This window comes from Sipha flava, unplaced genomic scaffold, assembly GCF_003268045.1.
Source record: "Sipha flava isolate LNK unplaced genomic scaffold, YSA_version1 167_pilon_pilon, whole genome shotgun sequence".
Taxonomy (NCBI): Eukaryota; Metazoa; Arthropoda; class Insecta; order Hemiptera; family Aphididae; genus Sipha; species Sipha flava.
The window spans coordinates 425,834-448,589 of record NW_020271856.1 but is presented as its reverse complement, the minus strand read 5'-3'; the positions used below and the strand labels follow the sequence as shown (position 1 = coordinate 448,589).

Genomic DNA, 22,756 nt, shown 5'->3' with positions numbered 1-22,756 from the left:
AAATCATACAAAGGAATCAGTAAATACTGATTAAGGCTGTAACCTGGAAAGTTAGCATTAAAATTATACAAGTGCAAGATAAAAAATTTTAAGAAACAAAATAAAATGTTTCATCAGCCTAAATATGTAGAAATTAAACCAGTTGATTATTTTCAATATTTTGATTCTACAAAAATGGCAAGATTAAATATTATTTATTTTCTAATTTCTTAAACAAAATTAATGTATTATTAAAATATTTATTCTGAACAAATAAAAAAAAAAAAAACTTAAGAATACTAGTTTTTCTTTTAAATATTTTAAGTATGGTTTCGTTGTGAGCATAATAAAGTTCAAAAGCTAGCACAGCCATTAACAATTAAAATAAATGTAAATAATTTACTATTGTCTTTTAATTCCATATACAATTAACAAAAGAAAAAAAAAATGAATTGCCAACTAATCTATTACAGTTCATATGTTGCAACAGTTATGAAGAACCAAATTCACTCATCCATTTCTCATATTTAGTTAAATCATCCGATGAAACACTTTTATTACATTTTGCTATTGCTTCATTAAAATCTTGGAAGGATACAGGTAAATCCACTTCTTCTTTAGCTAATTGCCGAATTTGATCAGGTTTTAATCCAGCAATCTTACGTCGCATAGACATCATAGATGCATCTCTAAATGAAGAAATAAAATAAAATTGGTACGGTATAAATAAAATAAGCTTAGCGCTTATAATTACCTGCAAACATTAGTAATATCAGCACCTGAGTAACCTTTGAGTTTAGAAGCTATTTCCATTAAATTAACATCAGGTTCGACTTTAACATCCCTTAAATTTATTCTCAGAAGTGCTTCTCGACCAGCACCTATAAAAACAAAGTTAAATAAAGTTAAGAAAAATTATTAAATTAATGTAGATACATATTTAATTAAATATAACATTATTTTTTTAAAACAATATTTATAATTTTTATTATTAATAAAATAAAATATTACAGTTAGTTTACTAATATATTTAAATTGTACATATTATTACTTAAAAAAGCAACATTTAATTTATTTAATTAAAATATTAAGGTTAAACAAAATTATGTTTTGTATATAAATATACACTTTTCAAATATTGAATCCTTTGAACACTTCTAAGAAAATTTTATTTTATTTTTAAGTAATTTTTATTTTATATTTAATATCAAATAATAAATAGTCAAAAATAAAATAGAAATACATTTCTCATTTAACTCAGAATCTCTTAAAACAAATTTTTCATTAAGATTCTCAAATAATTATATTATATTATTCCTATTTAAAATACACATATTTGGAAGTTTTAAATGAGTATAACAAAATAGAAATAGATTTCTCATTTAACTCAGAATCTCTTAAAACAAATTTTTCATTAAGATTCTCAAATAATTATATTATATTATTCCTATTTAAAATACACATATTTGGAAGTTTTAAATGAGTATAACAAAATACTAACTGTTAGGTAGTGGTATATATATACGTTTCTCTAGCCTACGTCTGAGTGCCTCATCTATATCCCAAGGGAAATTGGTAGCTGCTAATACCATTACAATACGACTGGCACCTGATTCTTCTTCTGTATTAGTATCACTTAAGCCATCCATTTGGACTAAAAGTTCAGATTTTACTCTTCTGGATGCTTCATGTTCAGACTCTGAACCTCTCCGAGAACAAAGTGAATCTATTTCATCAATGAATATTGTTGATGGTGCATGAAACCTTGCCTATACCAAAGAAAATTTGTTATTAAAAATTCTTAAGAAATACATAGATACAAAAATAATTAATATTTTTATAAGAGCATTTAATTATTTTTAAAATTAATCATCTTATAGCAAATATATTTATATATACCATATTATCTTTAATATGCCAATTATTAGATAAAATTGGTAATGAACAATTTGATATGAGTATTTGGATTTAAGGTTTACTAACTATATAAAGTAAAGGAAAATCAATATTGATTAGATTTACAATATGGATATAAATCATATGGGACATCATTTTTGGTTAAAATTCTTGTGCATATCTCATACAATTATTATTACTTTTGCTACTTAATTGAACTAAAATACACACTTACTTTTATTATTCTTTTATTATATGCACTATTATAACAGCACTATTAATTATTACTTAATATATTTTTTCAATACTGTAAATGAAACTTACCATTTCAAATAGGAGCCTGACAAGTTTTTCAGATTCACCTCTATACTTAGAAGTTAATGTTGATGAAGATACATTAAAAAATGTAGTTCTGCACTCAGTTGCCACTGCTTTTGCAAGCATTGTTTTCCCTGTTCCAGGAGGGCCAACCATTAATACTCCTTTCCAAGGTCGTCGAATTCCCTATAAAAATACATTATTTTAAATTTCAAATATTCGCATCAAATATTAATATTTTACCTTAAAAAAATCAGGCATCCACATAGGAAGTACTACTGCTTCTTCTAACAGACGTTTGGCTTCATCTAATTCAGCTATATCACTCCATCTTATATTTGGGTTTTTTTGTACAATATCTCTCTCTAGAAATTACATTTTTTATTGGTACGATAAAAATATAATTTATATGTTTATAATTACCTAACATATCAACGAGGTCTTGGTCATATGAGGAACAATCAAATCGCTTTTCATCTGGTTTCAAAACTTCTTTTTCATCCTTATCTTTTTCATTTTTATCACTCTAATAAATATAATTATATGATTTAAATATAAATTAAATTAAAAATGCGTTGTTTTAATATATTAAACTATATTAATTACATTAAATGATTATACAAAACATTCAAATATTTACCGTTCCATTTGTATGATGACCATTAGTATCTTTTTTTTGACCTTTTTTAATTTCATCATTTTTCTTAGCTAACTGAGATCTAGAGGCACTGTTTCGGTTATTGTTTGGTCCAACTTTTTGGTTTCTATTAACAACACGTGAAGAAGCTTTTTGTGGTCTGACCTGTGGTCCAGGTTTATGTTCAACTGGTGATGGAGGAGGCCAAACATCTGGATCATTATTATTTGCAGGAGGCCACTCAAGAGAACCACTACCATTGACTTGTTGACGAGTTGTTCCAAACCATGACACCCCATCAACAGGTGATATATCTTCATTTCTATTATTCCTACTTACTATAAAAATAAAATAATTATATAAGTAAATATAAAATGATAAATAAATATTGCCACTACATTCTGAATACATAATGAATTAATGTGATTAGTATATTATAAAAGTATTTCTGTTATAAAAAAGTAAAATTACTTTGAACCAAATTGTAATTAAATATTTTAAAGTAATTAACTTCAGGAAATAAAATGTATAGTTGAAAAACATGTTTTTCTTTGAATTATTTGAAATATGATAAGATACTTACATGATGGATTAGATGCACTCAATGGTCTTTCATTTCTTTCAAATTTACTACTTCTATTTTGTTTCAATTTATTTAATGTGTTTGAATATAATTTTAATTGTTCATATTCATCATTAATCTGTCGTTGAATCTAGTAAGAATTGTTCATATTTAAGTAAAAAACATTTAATATTAAAACATATTTTATTTACAGTTCGCCAAGATTCTCGACGTGTTTGATTATCCACAGTAGACAAGAACCTTCCCAATTGTAATTTAGCTCCTTCATAATAAACTACTGACGAATCGTAATTGCCAGTAAGTGCCATCTCACGAGCCATGTTAATACTTTCACGTATTTCATAAATCGATACTGCCATAACGGTCATCACAACTGTAACCAGTCAACCAGATTATTGTTATTATTAATTCAGAAAATGTTACATCTGCATGTAAATGACAATAACTTACCTTCAATTTAATAAATTTGAGCTTAGGAAGAAATGGCTTAATTGAGAATAATCCATGTAAAATGAAGTTCATTTTCGTACATCATTCTCAATCAAAATCATCGCAAAAAATAAAAACATGTTTCTGAAAAACCAAAATATAAATTAAAAAAAATATTTTGTTAAAATGATATAGAAAAAGTTATTTGTTTATTTATGTTTAACGAATTTACCAATAAAGCTTATAAATGAATAGCTTAACATTAAACATAATTAGCGTGTCTACTGATAACAATAGATTTACAAAGACTTAGTTAGAGTAAATTTACAACGTAGTCTTTCGAAATTTGAATCTGTCAATCAAATAATCACTATTTAAACGACCACTATGACTTGTGACAACTTTTTTAATATTTTGAAGGTATAACATTATCAAACTATATTATATTTGATCGAGGATCATTCTCTTGCTTTAAAATCCAATGAAGTTGTAAAGTATTGTTATCACATTGACGATTATGTTTGAATGACGTCCTTAGTAATAAGTTAAAAGAGCGGGAAAAATAAATAGTTTGAAATTTCATATCAACTTGTTACATAAACACGCACAATCTTACAAGAAAAAATTAAAAATTGAACTAAAAGAATGGAAAACTTAATATCATTTATATTTTCTGTATTCACAGTTATGTCTATAATTTTTCCTGCATAAATTACAAATATATATTTTATTATGATTTGAATGATAAAATACTTAGAATATTTGTACTGGAAAAAAATCAATATTTTCGTCCCATATTCTATAACATTAAATATTAAATTAAGTAAATTGAAAGAAATGGTCACAATAGATTTGTTCGTTTTTGAAGTTCCAATTATATAATTAGAAAAAAATAGTATACTTTATCGTATTACACATTCAAATATACTAAATTTAAATAATTACATTACTTGATTTAACTTAAATAAAACTACGAATAAACTATCGTTTTTTTTTTCACATAAATATAATAATCCCAATAGTAAAAAATTATTTAATTAAGTTGATTAAGTTGATACACGTGAAATGTGGGGAAAAACACAATACCTCAGCCTGTTTAAAACCCACCGACCAACTACCAAAATGTGCACTATATGAAGGACAACACCCAACAAGTTATTGAGGTTAGGTATATATCATAAAAAGTTGGTATAAAAAAAAAGGTGTATAAAAATCTACAACAAAGACACCAGAATAATAAAAAAAAATTAACCAAGATTTCCAATCTGATATTAAATTATTAAATAACAATAATACCATACCTATTAAAGAGGTCTATTTTACCACCCTAAATGATAATATCAATACTAATAATCAGCCTCACACTCAATCATACGCAGACGCCTCTCGTCAATTTAATAATACAAAAATCCATGAACAAACCCCGAATTATTTTTCTAAACAGCTCACCTAATACCTCAATGATTTTAAACTAATTATTAATCCACTTATTTCACTCCTCACAACGGTTATCAACAAACTCTTAATAAAAAATAATGAATAACTCTACCCAATCTCATCTCTCATTAAACATTTTACTCTGGAACGCAAACGGTGCCATTCAACACAAACATGAACTTCATAACTTATTATACGAAAAAAAATTAACATATAGCTATAGCTATGATAACTGAAACTCATTTTACACCAAATACTAATTTTAAATTATATAGATTTACCACTCACGTAACAAATCACCCTAATAATACGGCCCATGTCGGTACCGCAATTTTCGTCTCTTCAAGAATACACCACTGTTTATTACCACCGTATCAGGAACACGCAATTCAAGCAACAAACATTCAAATTAACGTCGATAGCATCCCAATTATTCTACTTTCAGTATACTGTCCCCCAAACCATAATAAAAGTAAAAACAAATTCAACTCACTTTTTAACTTTTTAGGTAATACATTTATAGTAGGAGGTGACTTCAACGCTAAACATAACACTTGGGGATGCAGGGCCGAAAATCAAATATGTAAAACACTTTTTCAAACGATAACTGATAACCACTTTTCAGTTATTTCCCCTCCTGGTCCAACCTACTGGTCCACACATTTAAATAGACATCCAGACACATTAGACTATTTTGTTACCAAACTACCAAATCACTTAACCACTTTAGTAAATAATATATGCGACCTCTCAAGTGACCATTCACCTGTTATATTAACACTAAGAGGAAACCCTACTCATAATATTAAACCTTCACTAACAGACGGACCAATAAATTGGACTAAATTTAAAAATCACTTAGACAATAGTATAAATTTAAATATAACCCTGAAAACTTGCAATGGAATTGAATGTGCAGCTACACTTATGGTAAAAACCAATAATCAGCAAATATTAGTTCTTACCTAAATAAAAATCAAACAACCTATACAAATGATAGATTGCCTCAAAACATCCAAAAATTAATAGCAATAAAGTGTAGAATTAGAGCACGCTGGAAACAATACAGATATCCCAGTCTTAAACAACAACTTAATCAAACTACAAATGTACTTAAAAATATAATAAAACAATTCAAGTCAGAGAAATATTAATCATACCTAAACAATATAAATCCTCAAAATGGCTCGATATGGAGAGCAACAAAAAATTTAAAAAAAACTAGAAAAAATACCTCACCACTTCGACTTACTGACGGTACATATAGTATATATACTAGGTATACCTAGTCATCAATTTGGTTTTAGGACCAAGCATTCCACAATCCACCAGCTCTTTCGTACTGTCGACTTAATCTACTCTAGCCTGAAATTTAAACATTACTGCGCAACAGTTCTGCTCGAGGTAGTTTTGGCCTTTGATAGGATCTGGCATGGTGGCCTCCTTTATAAAATTAAAAAGTTTCTTCCAGCCCCATATTACCTTTTTATTAAATCCTTTCTCGAAAACCGAACCTTTTCCATTCGAGTGAACATCTTTACTCCGAAAATTTCCAAATATTAGCTGGCGTTTCACAAGGCAGTGACATTGCCCCTTTCCTTTACACAATTATTGCTCATGATACTCCTAAATTCTTTTACACATCTCTGGTTACCTATGCTGACGGCATAATAATCGTGGCCTCAAATAAAGATCCTCAAATCGTCACGGATATGTTACAAACCCATCTTCACATGATACAACTCTGGTACCAACGATGGAAGATAAAATTAAATGAATCTAAATAATCTTTTATCATTCTCACTAAGACCAAAAGACTTCCCCCCCCCCCAGTCAAACTAATAATAATATTATCCCATCAACCTCAGCAGTAAAATATCTAAGTCTGACGCTCGATAGACGCCTTACCTGGTCTCAACATTTAAAAAATAAAAGAAAAACAGTAAACTCCAGACTACTTTTACTCCTCTCTCTCTTGAGATATAAAATAATCACCAGCAACAAACTTTTAATCTATAAAACCATCATTTGACCTGTGTAGTCTTATAGTATCCAATTATGGGGCTCCACCAAATCTTCCAACTTACGAACCATCCAAGCTTTCCAATCAGTATGCCTCCGTTAAATCATCTCCGCCCCCTGGTACATCGAAAATACTAACCTACATAACAATCTTAAAATTCTAACTCTGTCTCAATCAACAAAATCTTGCTCAATTCATTTTAAACTAACTCAACATACAAACCCGCTAATCAATCGTCTTTCCTTCCTCGATAATCTTATCAACCTCCTAAGTATATTAAATCGGACCGGGTAAAGAGATTTAAAGTAAAATAATTAAGAATAATTAAAATAATAATTTATAAAAATAATAATATTACATAAATAATAATTTAGATAATAATTTATTTATTTATTTAGAATAATTAAGAACAAATAATTTAGAATAAACTGTCAGATGATCAGTAATCACTAGAGTTAGATTGAAATCAAAATTATATTCTTATAAGGCATCGTTATCAACACTAATGCTATTGTTTACACATTTAATGGCGTATATATGCTTATATGTACTCGTATATTATATAGTATATCTGTTTTTGACATATTTTCCCACTGTTTCCAACTCCTAAAGTAAAACAATAATTTAATAAAACACCAACATACAACTATAGTAGTTGGCACTAGACAAGATACTAACCTGGGGACCTCATATAGCTACTAAATTACAACAAGTCTACCTGCACCTTTCAATATTATTTCCTATTCTAAACAAAAATGCAGTTATACATAAAAAATATTCAATATTAATTACTAATTACTAATTACTAATATTAATTACTAATTACTTACGCTTGCTTTATCTAGGGTAACTGTTCAGCGACACATTTAAAAAAAATTTAAATTTTCTAAAACAAAATATTAAGAATAATAACGAACACGAAAATCTACGAAAAAATCTACAAAGACCTCCGAATTATTATAGATACTTCTACTTAATACAATACAGCTAAATTAAGAAAAAAAAAAGAATACAGGCAATAATAAAAACATATATATTACTATATACTATATATATATATATGTATGTATATACTACAGCCAATATATAGACTCTTGAATACATTATAATATTCACTACGTAAAATATATTGAATTTCGAAATTATTTAAATATAGTATTATTTCAAAAAAAATGTATACTATAATTTATATGCAAATATACTAGGGTAGGTCAGAATGAATAAATATTAAATGAATAACATTTCAAGTTATGAATAAGCCGTGTTAATTAATTACGCAGCGATTCACCCTCGTATAATATCCAAAAATATATTAACAATGCATTATGAGTGTTTTGACTTTTAAGCGTGATGGTACAGCTATCGACGTAAAAAGTAAAACAGATGTTCATAAAATATTATATAAAAAGGCACCTGTTATGTTTCTCAAGTTATTGATTACCCTCGAAGGAAGTTTAAATATTTTTCGAACAAGTTAGAATCATTTATACGTAAATTCTAGAAGAATATTTTACCAGAAATCGTTAATTCTTCATCATTTTTCATAGTAACTAAAATGTCACTATGATAAAAGCAATTCTTTATTTCTTGGTTTACTCGTATTTATATCAATTTTTTTTTTTTTTTTATTAATCGGGGATTTTTAATAAAATAAAATAAATTGGTGGAGTATAATAAAACGAAAAGGTATTAATATAATATTATGAGTTGATATTATACTTTTATTATGTAATAATAATAAAATTAATCATTTATACACAGTAAAACAATAATTTTTATGGATTACTGATTAGAATAACAATAGTACATAATAGTTTTTATCACCGGACATACGCATTTTCGAAACGTATAGGACTTCAACATCAAAGAATGTAATTCATTTTTATTTCGAATACGTACAACAATCACATGAAAGTTGAAATCTATACAATAAAGATCGACAAGACAACATTCTTGCATTGTTTTCGCATTTTTTTCTCAAAAAACTTCACGCCATAAACAAACTGGTTCAGACCTATCTTAGAAACATTATGCGACTTTCTATTCTTTCACGTGATCACGGCAACAGTATTAAATGTACAAACAGACACATACACACATATAAATATTATTAAATTATTATGGTTGTTGAAATTATTGTTATTGATGGCTGGAACTAAATTATAATGGTTTGCAACGAAGCATTTGGTTATTTGATCAAATCAATAATACTAATAAAAATATTATGAACATCAGTTATTATATCTATTACTTAAGTTAACAATAGAAATTCTTTATTTTACTATTAATTAAAAACGTTGAAATAAACCGTTTAATTTACAAATATTTAACTCTTTAAAGATTATTAAATAACAATAACAATTATTATACATCAAAATGTATAAGAATATCTGAAGTTTTAGGTAAGTTTCACTAGAAACTTTTATTATATATTACTACGAATCACATACTTAAAAAAATATTAATATTAATTTATTATTATTATTTCACATTAAACTAATCTAAACATTCCCTTCTTAAACAAGTACTTATTACATTTCCATCGTTTATACCTTACCTAAATGATGTTTTTTTGACATATATATGTTCAACTATATAACACTCTCTCTCTCTCTCCCTCTCTCTCTCTTTCTCTCTCTCATACACACACGCACACACATAAGTATATATATATATATATGTATACAACAAGTTACCATAAATAAACATAAAAAATTACTAAATATATGAATACACCTCCACAAGCCGGCAAGTAATATAAGAGCGTTGCGTTGCTCATTGAATAATGTTCATAAATTATAAGGCATTTAAAATATAAAAATTGGACTTAACAATATATAAATAAACAGAGTAAGCGCATGGCATATCTTCCGTTGTTTACTTATCCCATAGCGTTGTGTTTGACATATTATTACGTTTCTAAACTACGAATATATACATAAGTAACACAATATAATACTGTATACGCAAGAAAAATGGTATAAAAAATGAAGGAAAAAAACTTTAGTAGTCTAAAAAGTACAGTGTTTTGTCTAAGAAACGGAAGAATTTTTAAACAAAAATAAATAGCCTTGTTTTTTGGGTTCATTTTGAGTAGGTAAAAGTAAAACAATAGGCAATCGTTTTTTAGTGACATTTTAAATGATATTGTGACCTATCCTATTTTTTGTTTTCCTATTGCAAGAACAATTCGAAACAAGTGTTTGGTTTAATAGAATATTGGTGAAATTATGTCACGTATGTAGTTGAAACACGTGCAAAAAAAAAAAAAAAAAATTACAATAAATACCTATTTAATTTGCTATTTGCTATTAGGTGAAATATATGACTTTAGTGGTTATAATTTTTTCATCGATTACACACATGTAATACTGGTGGTAATTATGAAATAAAGATAAAAATGCATAATATACATATGTATAGAAATCCCTCTAGAGTCTAGAGGAAAATAACGCACACTCACACACATATTATAATCTACTATATAGAGTTTATACACGAAGGATTTGTAAGAATTGCATATAAGAAAAGAAACATTCCATTTGACGGTCACGTGAATGGGCAAATAAAAATACTCTATTGTTTTATAATGAATTAGGTTAATTGTTAAACTTATATAATAGGCAAATGAAAAATTACCATAAATTTGAATTTAAATATGCTAAATTTCAATAATAGTATACATATATTTTACAATCACACAGGCGTTATAGATACAAAGTACATTCGGTAACGATGATTCTACATTAAATAAATTACGATAAAATACTGATTAAAAGAGTAAATTTGAATTTTGATAAAAATAAAAATTGAGCATTTACAAACTATGTTTAACGGTTGTGTGATCTGCTCTATTTGCGTTAAAATAAGAGTGTTAAAGTTTAACAAAATTATCACCACAAAATAAATAAATACAACTAATACCTCGACTGCCTACAACCGCATATACTCCATATGTAATTACTTAAAATTGATGTATTAAAATAAGTGGCTAGAACTTTTTAAATCAATAAAACAGTATTTGAGGATGAAAAAATAAGTTCGAATGGCACAAAAAAAATGTTAGAAGGAAGAAGGTATATTTGTATACGTAGTATGAGTTTATAGTATGAATTTATAAAGCGAATTTATCGAATATAAAAAGTAATTTGATTAAATAAATTTTGATATAAAAAATATTATTTCTTTTATCGTGATCATAATCCTCGCTTATGACATAAATATTGTATAGTATAAAATAAAAACGTAAAAAATATATTAAAAAAAAGTGTCTAAATACTGTGCAATTAATTTAATCACATTTTATAAGAATGTATTTATACAAATATATTTAAAATATAAATTTATAAGGTTTAAAATCATTAATTTCTATAATATAATGTAACAATATAAATAATGTAAAAACATTTATCTAATCGGGTACATGGAAAAAACTTCTACGTGGTGTACCCGAGGCAACAGTGGATCAAACAATCCATTGGCTAATTTTTCCACATCCAGGCTCATACTCATTTTATATACATATATTTTTTTGTTTTATTGTTTTATATATCTATATATACTCTTAATTGTAAACAAGTCATAAAAATTAGTCTAGTCTTAGGCTCATTTCACACTTATACGGTTCGATTCGGTTCGGCGCGTATTCGATTCGTTTTCGGTAGCCGCCGGAAAAGTGTGAAACGGTAATACGGTGTTGTGTTCGGTACCTAATAGATAAACTGATAGAACCGAAAGCTCCCTCGACACGAATCGGTTTCGTTAGGTTTCCATTCGGGTCCAGAGTTCACAAAAGCAATTAGTCGTTTACACACACGGTTTAATTTCGGTTCGGTCACGTTTACGGCAAGGGAAATATTATTTCATTTTCATTTTCTTATTTTAAATTTTTTAATTTACATTTGACAACGTGTGATTCACTTGACATTGATATTGATCGGCTGATTTCATCAGTCCAATCACGTGTAGTGCTGTAGAACAAAACAAGTAACTTCTATAGAGAAATAACATTGCAGCAATCTGTCTTTTCTCCATAGTGAGCATTGTGATCAAAGTGACTGCATATTCGATGATTCGGTCGTGAAGTCAAACCTTATACTAACCGAGTGTGTGTGAAGAGTTTTCATTCGTTTTTAGACGCTACCGAAAACGAATCGAATACGCACCGAACCGAATCGAACCGTATAAGTGTGAAACGAGCCTTACTCGTAGTCACCAGTATGAAACCTGATACGAAGAAAAAAAATTAATCTAATTTCTAGTTCAATGCAGGTATATACTTTTAACATTAACTCACAATATTCAATATCCAATGGATAATTTAAACACATACTATATAATATATATAATACTAGAATAATACAATAGACATTATTATTTTAGAACGATTGAGTAGGTGTATTTCGTTTAAAAGCAATTTTGGAGTTTAAATAATTTAAATTTATTTGTCCTTGGGTTTCGTTTTTTGAATAAAATATTCGTATTTTCAATTTTATTAACAATTTAAATTTAAAAAATATTCAAATTCATACATCATTTTCATCAATTATTTAAGATATTGACTCACACATATTTATAACATAATACCTATAAAAATATAAAATATTTCAATAATATCTCATAAAAAAATGTGGTGTTTGAAATTGTAACCAAATAAATCTAAATGTATTTTGATTTTGATTTATCGAATGTTTACTACATTGAAGGTTATATAAAATTATAGCAACTACATTACTATGTTGAACTTTATTCATCTCGCAAATTATTATTTTATTGTAACTCCTAAGTCGATTTGTTTTCATCTATTAACTATATGCGACTACCAAAGTAATTTAAATAAGAAACAATACATAATCGTAGGTTTGGTAGAGTATATCAACTATTTTCTAATGTATATGCATAGTAACTATACATACTTACTTAATAATCGTATTAAGTGGCTTAAAGCTACTAAACGGTGTGCGGACGAGAATTAGATAAACGTGTTGAATATCCAAATTTATTTGCATATTAGAGTACAGCGTGGTTTTAAATGCCTAATATATTTTTCCAAAGACACGTATGCAGCAGTAATATATGCGTAAAGTAATCTATTAACAAACATAATATTGTTCAGAAAATAAAAATATACATTTCGTAATTATACACTCGATCAAAACGAGTTGTGTTCGATAATGTATTTAGAGAGAATTAATATTATTATGTCTACCTCTACACCAACTAACAGAAGAGGTTAAAAATTGAACGTAGTACAGTGATTTTACCGTTTAGGTAATGATATAAAGTATATTAGTAACATACATGTCGGATTTTTATGATTTTACATTTTTCGTATAAAAATCCTATAATAGACATTAGAAAATATTTGAGAATATACATACAATTTTAAAATATTTATAAATATTCTTTCGAAGAAAATCATTATATCATTATATTTATACATCTCCTTGTAGGAACATCATAATTATGTTAATTAATCAAAAAATAAAATATAAACTTAGAAAATAATTTTTGTACTTTTCTGGGTTATTCGAATAAAAAAATTATAACTAAGCATATAAGGCATTAAGTTATTATAGGAATTTAGAACTAAACAAAATAAATGATTATGTTTTCATTTTTCAGTTTACCGGGTTCGTCACTTATTCAGTGAACCTTAATATAATATTATACTAATATTTTAATATAATGTAATAAAATAATTTAATATTTCAAATCAAATTTTTTAATTAATATAATTTTTTTGAAGAATTTTATTAATATTTTGTAATATTAAGGACATAGAACATCGTATAACAACATTTTTAGAAGAATATTAACCATTGCCTCTGTTAAACGAAGTAGGAACATCATATTTTAACGATATTAAATGTATTGTATCTAACCTTCATTTTACAACTGAACATTACGTCGACGTAATTTAACATCCATGTTTATTTCGGATAAAAATCCCTATGGGGATAGGGCGTAACCCAATGATTAGTTATTGATAATAATTGTCATGCATTAGCTTATCTATTTTGATGGTATAATTCAAAAAAACTTAAATCTGACTAACACAGTAATATTCATTGAGTTTTAATTATGTAAAACATAAATAAAGTAGTTTTTATACAAAAATTTAGCTGTGTGTTATTATTTAAATGTTTGCACGGGGTACTACGTATATTACTTCCATTCGGGGGTATTATACCGGCACCCGTCCGATGTTTTCGCAACCGTTACATATATAATACACAGCAAGTATACGAGTCCACGAGTTATCGTACTTATATCCTGCAAACGAAATTGGGAACACATAAATAATTCGTACCGGTAATATTATGTGACGTATACATTTACGTAAACGTATAAAAACATCGATGGATAACCAACAGGTATACGTTCCATTGTAGTATATTTGTGATATTATCAACCCTTTGTCGATGACCATGACATCGCCCCCTCGTAACAAAGTAGATGTAGATCTATTTATCTTCCCCTCCCCTTAAATGTCAATAAACTATACATTACTTAATGGATTATTTTTTGTTGAGCGTGCGGAATATCTTAATCGTTGTGTACCACATATGGATGATTGCCATTAGGCATATTTAAGGAGGTGGGCACTCAGACCGGAAGTAAACGATGTTGGTGTACCCCTACACACCGCGGCAAGACGCGATGAATCGAAAAAAAGAAAAGAAATTCGCATTTTAAAACCCGCCCGCACAGACTTGGTACCGCACCCGTTTTTGTGTCGTACATTATTTGGGTGGCGCTTTTTTACCTCGTGTTTCGATGAAAATCGAAAAATTAAAAAAAAAAAAAGAAAGTTCAACTCACGCATATGCTAGCACTAATGCTTCTAAATCTCTGTAGCACCACTAGCCAATTCTCCCCCCCCCTACACCCAATGAAAATCTAATGAAACCTGCGAAAAATATGAAATCCGTTGGTACATAGGACGGGTACGACGGTCACCGGGTGATTGTCATTTACATTGCTATAATCATGATTTGTACATGGTTTGAAAATCGTGAGCGACACGCCGAGAGTCAGTTCACGACCCACGGTTCGAAAAGCACTTGAGAACGTCGTGAATTACGTGAACTACGGATCACACGGTTTTCATCACGACATTTTTAATTTCACGTATACACGGGTTATAAGAGCTCGTAAACGATACGACAGCACATACGGATCGGAATCCGTAGAACGAAGAAAAATTACCTGACGGCCGAGGACGACGATAAAATGTTACCAAGAGATGACGATGACAGTGGCGGCGTAGGAGTGACACTCCCGAGCTGGCGCGTAGACGAGTAGGCCGAACAAAACAAACACGAACGGAACCGGTCGGACGGTACGGTCGTCGCAAAGAACTAAACGTGCGTTCGGCGCGCGTGTTTTCCGCACGACCGACGTGTTACGGGACGAGATCGACGAGCGTCCGACGTCCACGGTACGCGACGAGCTATTGGAGAGAGACGCCGCCGATGTAGTCGGCCACCACGCGGTTGATGCTGCGCGTGAACCCGCGGTGGTGGCCGCGGCGGCGGCTACTCTCCCACGACGGTACGGTGACGACGACGACGAGTATCTCGTGAGTGCGTGCGCACTGTAAACAACATTAGAACGCTGTTAAATTACCGTTGCACCGCGTAATCGTAGCACGGTGTATACATTAATGTATCTTGTTGAATTGCGTAATGAACTGTATCGCGGTGTGCAGTCATCGTACGTGCACGTTACGCAATGTATTGTACGCGCACGTGAGGTCACTGTTGCGGTGCCGATTCGATTTCGGTCGAGTTGTGCACAACAATCGGTCAGGGTGTCGTTTTTTTCGTCGTCAATATTTTGCGCCTCGAAAATTAGCTTTCGTAGTAAAACGGAGTTTTGAAGTTTACTAACCGAGTTTCGATCACCGAATACGCCGGTACTGCACGTTCGGAAACGACTTCGTATCGTTCGAAAGGCGAATGGATTTCAGTGTACGGTTCGATGCATATTGCGTACCTACTCTTAACTTCAACAATGCGACGTACTACCGATGGCGGATTCAGCACCTACTCACGGTCGGGACGTTTCGAAGGAGAATTTACTACAACTAAGCACGTGTAGGGGTGTCTTGACGGGGGGCGTAGACCACTCCCCTCCCTCAAAAAAAAAATTATCTGGCCGTACGACAACTATCTACATTTATTTTTAAAATATATTATTTAGTTCTTATGAATATATTTTATTTTTAATATTATTTTTTTTCAACTTACCCCCAATGTCCTCACTTGATCCACCCATGCTTACAGTGGTTATAGTGCTTATAGTTAATACGTACAAGAGTATTTATTTGATGAAAACTTGAGCGTTTGTTGTATTCAATGTGCAATGTTCGTTTTTAATCCAGTTTGGCTAATTTTTTTCCAAGGGCATTCATTTTCGGCCTAACAGAGTTGAAAAGACGGTACAGCAAATTTTTATAAAAAACAACCTTCATTATCTTTTCTGTGTCGACTTGAAAATTTAACGCTGCAACCTTGATGCATATATACAAGTTTGGATTAAGGGCAGGCAAGGGCCACGTATAAAATGAGCCCATAATCTTTTCGACTTAAAATTATGTTGAATGGTAATTTGTACTTTTTATAGTACGTACATGAATATTTTTATTTTTATTTGTTTCTCGTTTCAACTAACGTGCGTTGGAGTCCGACACCCGCCTACCATGGGCATAGTAATTGTAGGCACATGGCCAGATTCGCGTATATGGGAAATGAGAATATTTATTGTTATCGCTGTATTTAAAATAAAACCTTAGAAGCATTTGCTACATAAAAAGTAAGAAAAAGTTTTATATGAAATACTTAATTTTATTCATAGGTAATATGTATTATACGTTTCAAAACGATTTCCTCTCTCGTACCGTACGCTGCGCCGCCACGTGTACGTACGCGTACACTTGTGCAACATGTGCAACGCGCGATGCACGCGCGTACGTGGCGTACAGGACGACGGTTGCACGTGCGGTTTCGCGTCGTAACGCGCCATAATAGGACGTCGCGTCCGCCGCTACCAGTACCGGGGCCGAAACAATGCCACAAGGCTATGCGGGACGACCTGCATCACGGTACATATATGTAGATATTGTTTGCGTATGCCTCTAACGTCGCCGGACCTCAATGACACGCACCGGCCACCCGCTAACTAACCGTCGTCGAGCGTACGATGTGTGATTACGATGTTCCGTAGTCATTCAAACCGTTGCTGCGGTCGGACGATGAGCAGGAGAGACGGGATGAGTGGACGGAAGAAGATATTACGGGGAACGAGAAGAGAAAATTTAAAAAAAAAAAACCTATGTAAAACACGTGTGCGTTACAGGATCGTAGACGATTACCGTTAGGACGATGTGCGCACATGTACTCGGTAGGATTATGTAATCTATGCGCACAGGGTCGTATTACCTACATAAAACAATTTGTGTACATACTCACTACGGTTGGGTTTATGCGTACGCGTTGTCGGGGTTCTAATAGTATTCCGCGGTTCTGACGAAGGCACGACGATCGCTGATGTCACCGAAATCGGAACCGGTGGCGATTGCGTGCGCACGGTTCCGCGCACCGATCGGCGAGCGAAGCACAAGGCGGCGTTCGCGGAATGCGTAGTTGCACTGGGACGGCAAGTGTACTTCGGATCGCGTGTGTTCGACGGCACTGCGGCACATGATGAGTGCACGATATTAACATTATGTGCGCGCGACGGAGATGGATATAAAATAACAATAGCACCGGTGGGCACCGATTTTCGCGGTCAATAATATTATCATAATACCGTAGAACGCGCGCAGCCAAATTCGGGCGATCTATTGTCAACACGAAACTATTGTATAATTTACATTATTTTTTTCTTCGAATGAATATTTACAATCGGTTCGTAACAGTTTGCACAAGAAGTAAATTTGACGACTAAACTAGTAATAAAAATAATAAACAGACGAAGACGTGACAGCGAAGGTGGTTAATTTGGAAATTAATAAAATTAAAGGTTAAAAAAATATCATTCCACCAAATTTTTAATTGGTAAAATGGCGCTTGAGTTTACCGGGGACCGCCGGTGAGTCATTGATTATCATATAGTCAAATCAACTATGAAACCTATTGCAGTCGAAGTCATGAATGCGGTGTGCGTCGGACAGTTATCATTAACTTTTGAATATCATTTATTATCTAATTTTTTTACTAAAGATACGTAAAATGCGCTTGATTTTGGTTTTGCTACAGGAAAACGTTCGATCAAGTATAAAGTAACAAAATAAGAAAAATGGAAAAACGCATGATTAGTTAGTGCACAATTGTACACATAATGGTGTGTGACAGATCATAATATAATATGTAGACAATAAAATAAGGACGTTTCGATATGGCCATTTGAATATAAAAATTTAGAGATATTGGGACGCCGAAAAAGTTAAAAATAGTTTTATACCGTTAATATTGTCGTATAATTAAAATATATGATAGTAAAATATTGAAATGGAACTATCTAAATATTAACTATTGCTATAAAGTGTATAGACAGGTGATAATAATTGTGATTAACGATAAATGGTACAATGTTATTTTTATTTTTTCGACGTTTAAATTCCTCAATAACGTCCAAACAGCTACGCCTGAACTTCTATACCTAAATGTCTTAGATCGTATTTTTGTAGATCCAGTTTTCATCATTGTCTCGCCTTTGACTGACGGGGTAGGACGTTCAAATTTAATTTTTATTGTATATAATTTGATTTTTTTTTTTCTTTAGGAAATAATATTTCCGTTTTGCAATGTGTATTGTATACTATCGGTACATCGTAGCGTATGCGAGTAGTCTAATCATATGTACTACAATAAAATAATTTTGTTATTCTGACATTAATTTTTAATCATTTTCTCCCAGATTGGACAAATCGAAATCTGAAATCGAGCTCGAACGCGTTTATTCTAATAACTTTTTAAAATCTCTACTCTTCCACTTCATTGATAATGTAGGCGACAGATTTATTAATCAACAAGCGTGTACGTGGACGATCGCCAAAACACCCGGTACCCGGTGTCTACTCCGTTTAAAGTCTAGACCAGGGGTCGGCAAGTTATTTACATTAGATTCCTAAAGTTTAAAATAATAAATCAATGAGGTCCAGTGAAAAAAATCTTTTCTAAAATCCTTATATTCTAAAAATAGCAGTATAGAAGTAAAAATAATTATTTGATTATTACAACTGATTTATATTAAAAATTACAATATCAGAAGTATGAAAATAAAAGTTGACAGGGTCCAGAGAATTGCTTACGGCCAGTTGCCGACCCCTAGTCCAGACGAACATAACATATAACACACGTCGTTACAATTATCGTTTCGTACGTTTCTATTGAATTCGTATACACACAAATGTGTGCATGTTAAAATAATAATAATAATAATAATAATAATAATAATATTAGTACATGTGACGATTATTATTTTTATGCTGCGCGCGTGACGATTTCTTATAAATCTTACACCGAACGCGTTTTCCGACAACTAACACGTTTCGTAAAATCTCCGAACGTCAAAATCACTTCACGTACACATACGGGTATTACACATCATATTTTCTTTCGCGTGTGATGTGACCAGTGTGTTGGTGTTGTAGTCTTTAGTTAGTCTTTAGTAGTCTTTAACAACCACTTTCGTGGTGCTTCAGGCTATACATACGTGTATGTTATATACATAGATAATATGGTATAAAATACTCGGTTGTAACAACCAGTCGAGTTTTGTCAAGTCGATCGAAGTAGGTGTCTGCGCTAGTGCGAGTCCAGATTTTCTCCTCGATTATCCAGTACGTCGTCGACGATTACGATAATACGATTTTAATGCTTTTAACAAGTTGTACGTATAGTGTCTATCTTGATATTCGACTCAATAGACTCGAAATAATTATTAATAAAGTTTGATGATCACAAAAAAATAAAAGCGAAATAAATAATTGGCAAAAGAGAAAGGCGGTTTTTACAATCGCTAGATTCGCATGTTATAAAAAAAATCGATGTTTATAACTTAAATAAGACAATTATTCAACATTCGACGAAAACCTACCACACCCAATAGTTATTATGTTAACATGAGGATAAAATATTTTGGAAAAAAAGATCGTACTACACAATATATAAAGTACGATTTGTAAAAGAATGCACTCAAAAACATTATAATAACATAAACACTCAAAAATTATTCTTTAATATGGATTCGATACTATTTGTGTTTAATCGTTGATATATGCATTGTAAAATTATAAATATTTTGATCAATCGGTGTATTATAATTTCATAAACTACGAGTAAATGAAAATGCGGTTCATTTAATTTCATTATTAGGTCTGAGAGAAATTTCTGTATTTCTATATGAGAGATTTTTTTTACAGAGTAAATAAAAGCTCTCGTATATTATTTACTAACATAACCTTGGAAAACTAGTAAACATGTTCATTAAACCTACTTCTCTTATATTTTAAAAAAATAAAGTTAAAATTCTCGAGAACCTTATGTTAACTTTCGACACTTTCTTCTTTTCGTATGTCAAAAATTAAAAATATAATAGTCTTATGACCAAATTTAATAGTATGTAATTAGGTATGTAATTACCTACAGCTATTTTTTTTAATTTCTTTTTTGATTTTTGTAGGATTCTTCGATTTAGACGAAATACTTGAATTTATTTTTAACATTATTTGCTTAACAAAAGTCGTGCACATTTTACATAAAAATCAATTGATTTACATCACAAAACAAATAAGATATAACGACCAAATAACTCCAAACTTCTATCTGAGCTCGAAACTGTGAATAATTGTGCAATTATCTAAATCATTACGACACAAACTGCCGAATATAAGTAGGTAGTGAGCAGTCAGAATCTCTAACGATTTATTATAATACTTTTGTATTAAATATTTACATATAGTTTTATTTTGTTATCTGTAAACAACAACGGAACTATTATATCAACCCACCATTTATAAGCAGTGGCGCATTTTATATATACGCACCTCGGGGCAAAATAATTTTTCCGTCCTTCCCCTTTATCAAAAAAAAAAAATATATATATATATATATTTATATAAATATCACCTAGGTGACTAGGTATAGTATAATTTTTTCAATTTTTTATTAGATGCTCAACAATATTTTTTAAAATACTAAACAATATCGAAAAAGGTGTGAAAATTAAAAAAATCATGAATACATCAATAATAAAAGTTAGAATATTTTGCCGCTCCCAAAAATTTGCAGCCCGGGGCATTTGCCCTTTCGCCCTTCCTTAAATGCGCCATTGTTTGTAAGCCATTATAATTTACAATTGGACTTAATGTATTAGACGAAAATCGCAAAATCGTAATTTAACCCCTACCGAGTGTTGAATTTGTCATCAACGCACATTATTATAAATAAGTTAATCTCATTCTTGCGAATTTCAAAGTACTGTATAAAATTGGTTTAAATTCGTAGATTTATCATTGAGAAACATTGATTGTAATACTGTTGTAAAATAGTGTTTCATTAACAAAACAAAACGAATAAATATATTAAAAATGAGTAGGTAATGACTCTAATGACTAATTGGTCTACTAATTTTTTCTTTTTGTTATTAAAAATACATCGAATCGTTTTACTTTTTATATACATATGTATGTGTGTGTAAGATAAATGACTCATTTAGTTTTAGGAATTACATTTTGAAATCGCGCCTACGTTTTTTATTCCTTGAAATACCAACTAATATGTACTAAATAATAAAATTATACGTAGATTTCGTCCATTTAATAAGTATAAAAACAACAATTAGAGAGTGGGCAGCAAAAAAAAAGTGTGTAATTCGTAAAAAAAAATAAAAGTAATACTCTGTACAATGTCATCAACATTATTTTTTATTAATATTATGTATGCATTTGTATTAACACATGAAACAGTTAACTAATTCGTTTTGAATATTTATTTTAAAAATATTAATTTGTGTTTATAACCATGGAATAAAAATAAAGTTCTGTGAAATAATTTTAAAAGTGAGTTTATTATATTAAAGGCACTTTTTTATGTACACAATTTTTTTTTTTAATACCTATTACCATGAAAAAAACTTCTATGAATTATTTAGTTTATTTAAATAGTATAAGTAATTTAGAAATTAATATTTGTTTATGTATTTTTGTATACATATTTTTAGAGTAGTTTTTCCCTACGCGTTCTTTTATACTACTTCTTGTCTATTCTTAGGAAAAAAAACTATTGATTTACGTGGCATTTATAGGACTTTGTTTGTTAACTATTTAGTATGGTAACACATAAACATATATAACTTCAAATAATAGAACACGATTTTATGGCACGCCATATAAAAACCTTGGTTTTTATATGATAATATTTCAAGGATTATGATTCCCGAGATT

The 22,756-nt window shown here is 30.1% G+C and overlaps 1 protein-coding gene across 2 annotated transcripts; it reads right to left on the bottom strand.

Moving 5' to 3' along the window:
* Positions 1 to 283: 283 nt before the first annotated feature.
* Positions 284 to 15,876, bottom strand: LOC112679730 (katanin p60 ATPase-containing subunit A-like 1). Of its 2 annotated transcripts, none has more exons than XM_025549631.1 (11): positions 15,514 to 15,876; positions 3,864 to 3,986; positions 3,605 to 3,786; positions 3,414 to 3,543; positions 2,834 to 3,168; positions 2,617 to 2,719; positions 2,437 to 2,558; positions 2,200 to 2,379; positions 1,481 to 1,748; positions 734 to 860; positions 284 to 668 (listed from the first exon to the last, which is right to left on the bottom strand). In XM_025549631.1, the coding sequence occupies exons 3-11, from the start codon at positions 3,779 to 3,781 to the stop codon at positions 470 to 472; spliced, it is 1,641 nt and encodes a 546-aa protein (XP_025405416.1). In that variant the 5' UTR covers positions 3,782 to 3,786; positions 3,864 to 3,986; positions 15,514 to 15,876; the 3' UTR covers positions 284 to 469. The 2 variants fall into 2 exon arrangements, with proteins under 2 accessions (XP_025405416.1, XP_025405415.1); XM_025549630.1 differs by lacking the exon at positions 15,514 to 15,876 and adding an exon at positions 4,075 to 4,265.
* Between the last annotated feature and the right edge of the window lie 6,880 nt (positions 15,877 to 22,756).

Coding starts and splice junctions, on each gene's coding strand:
- LOC112679730 (XM_025549631.1), bottom strand. CDS start 3,781: ATGACCGTTATGGCAGTATCGATTTATGAAATACGTGAAAGTATTAAC. Junction 2,559..2,616: donor AGACCTCGTTGATATGTTAG/GTAATTATAAAC, acceptor TGTAATTTCTAG/AGAGAGATATTGTACAAAAA. Junction 1,749..2,199: donor TCAGGCTCCTATTTGAAATG/GTAAGTTTCATT, acceptor TCTTTGGTATAG/GCAAGGTTTCATGCACCATC.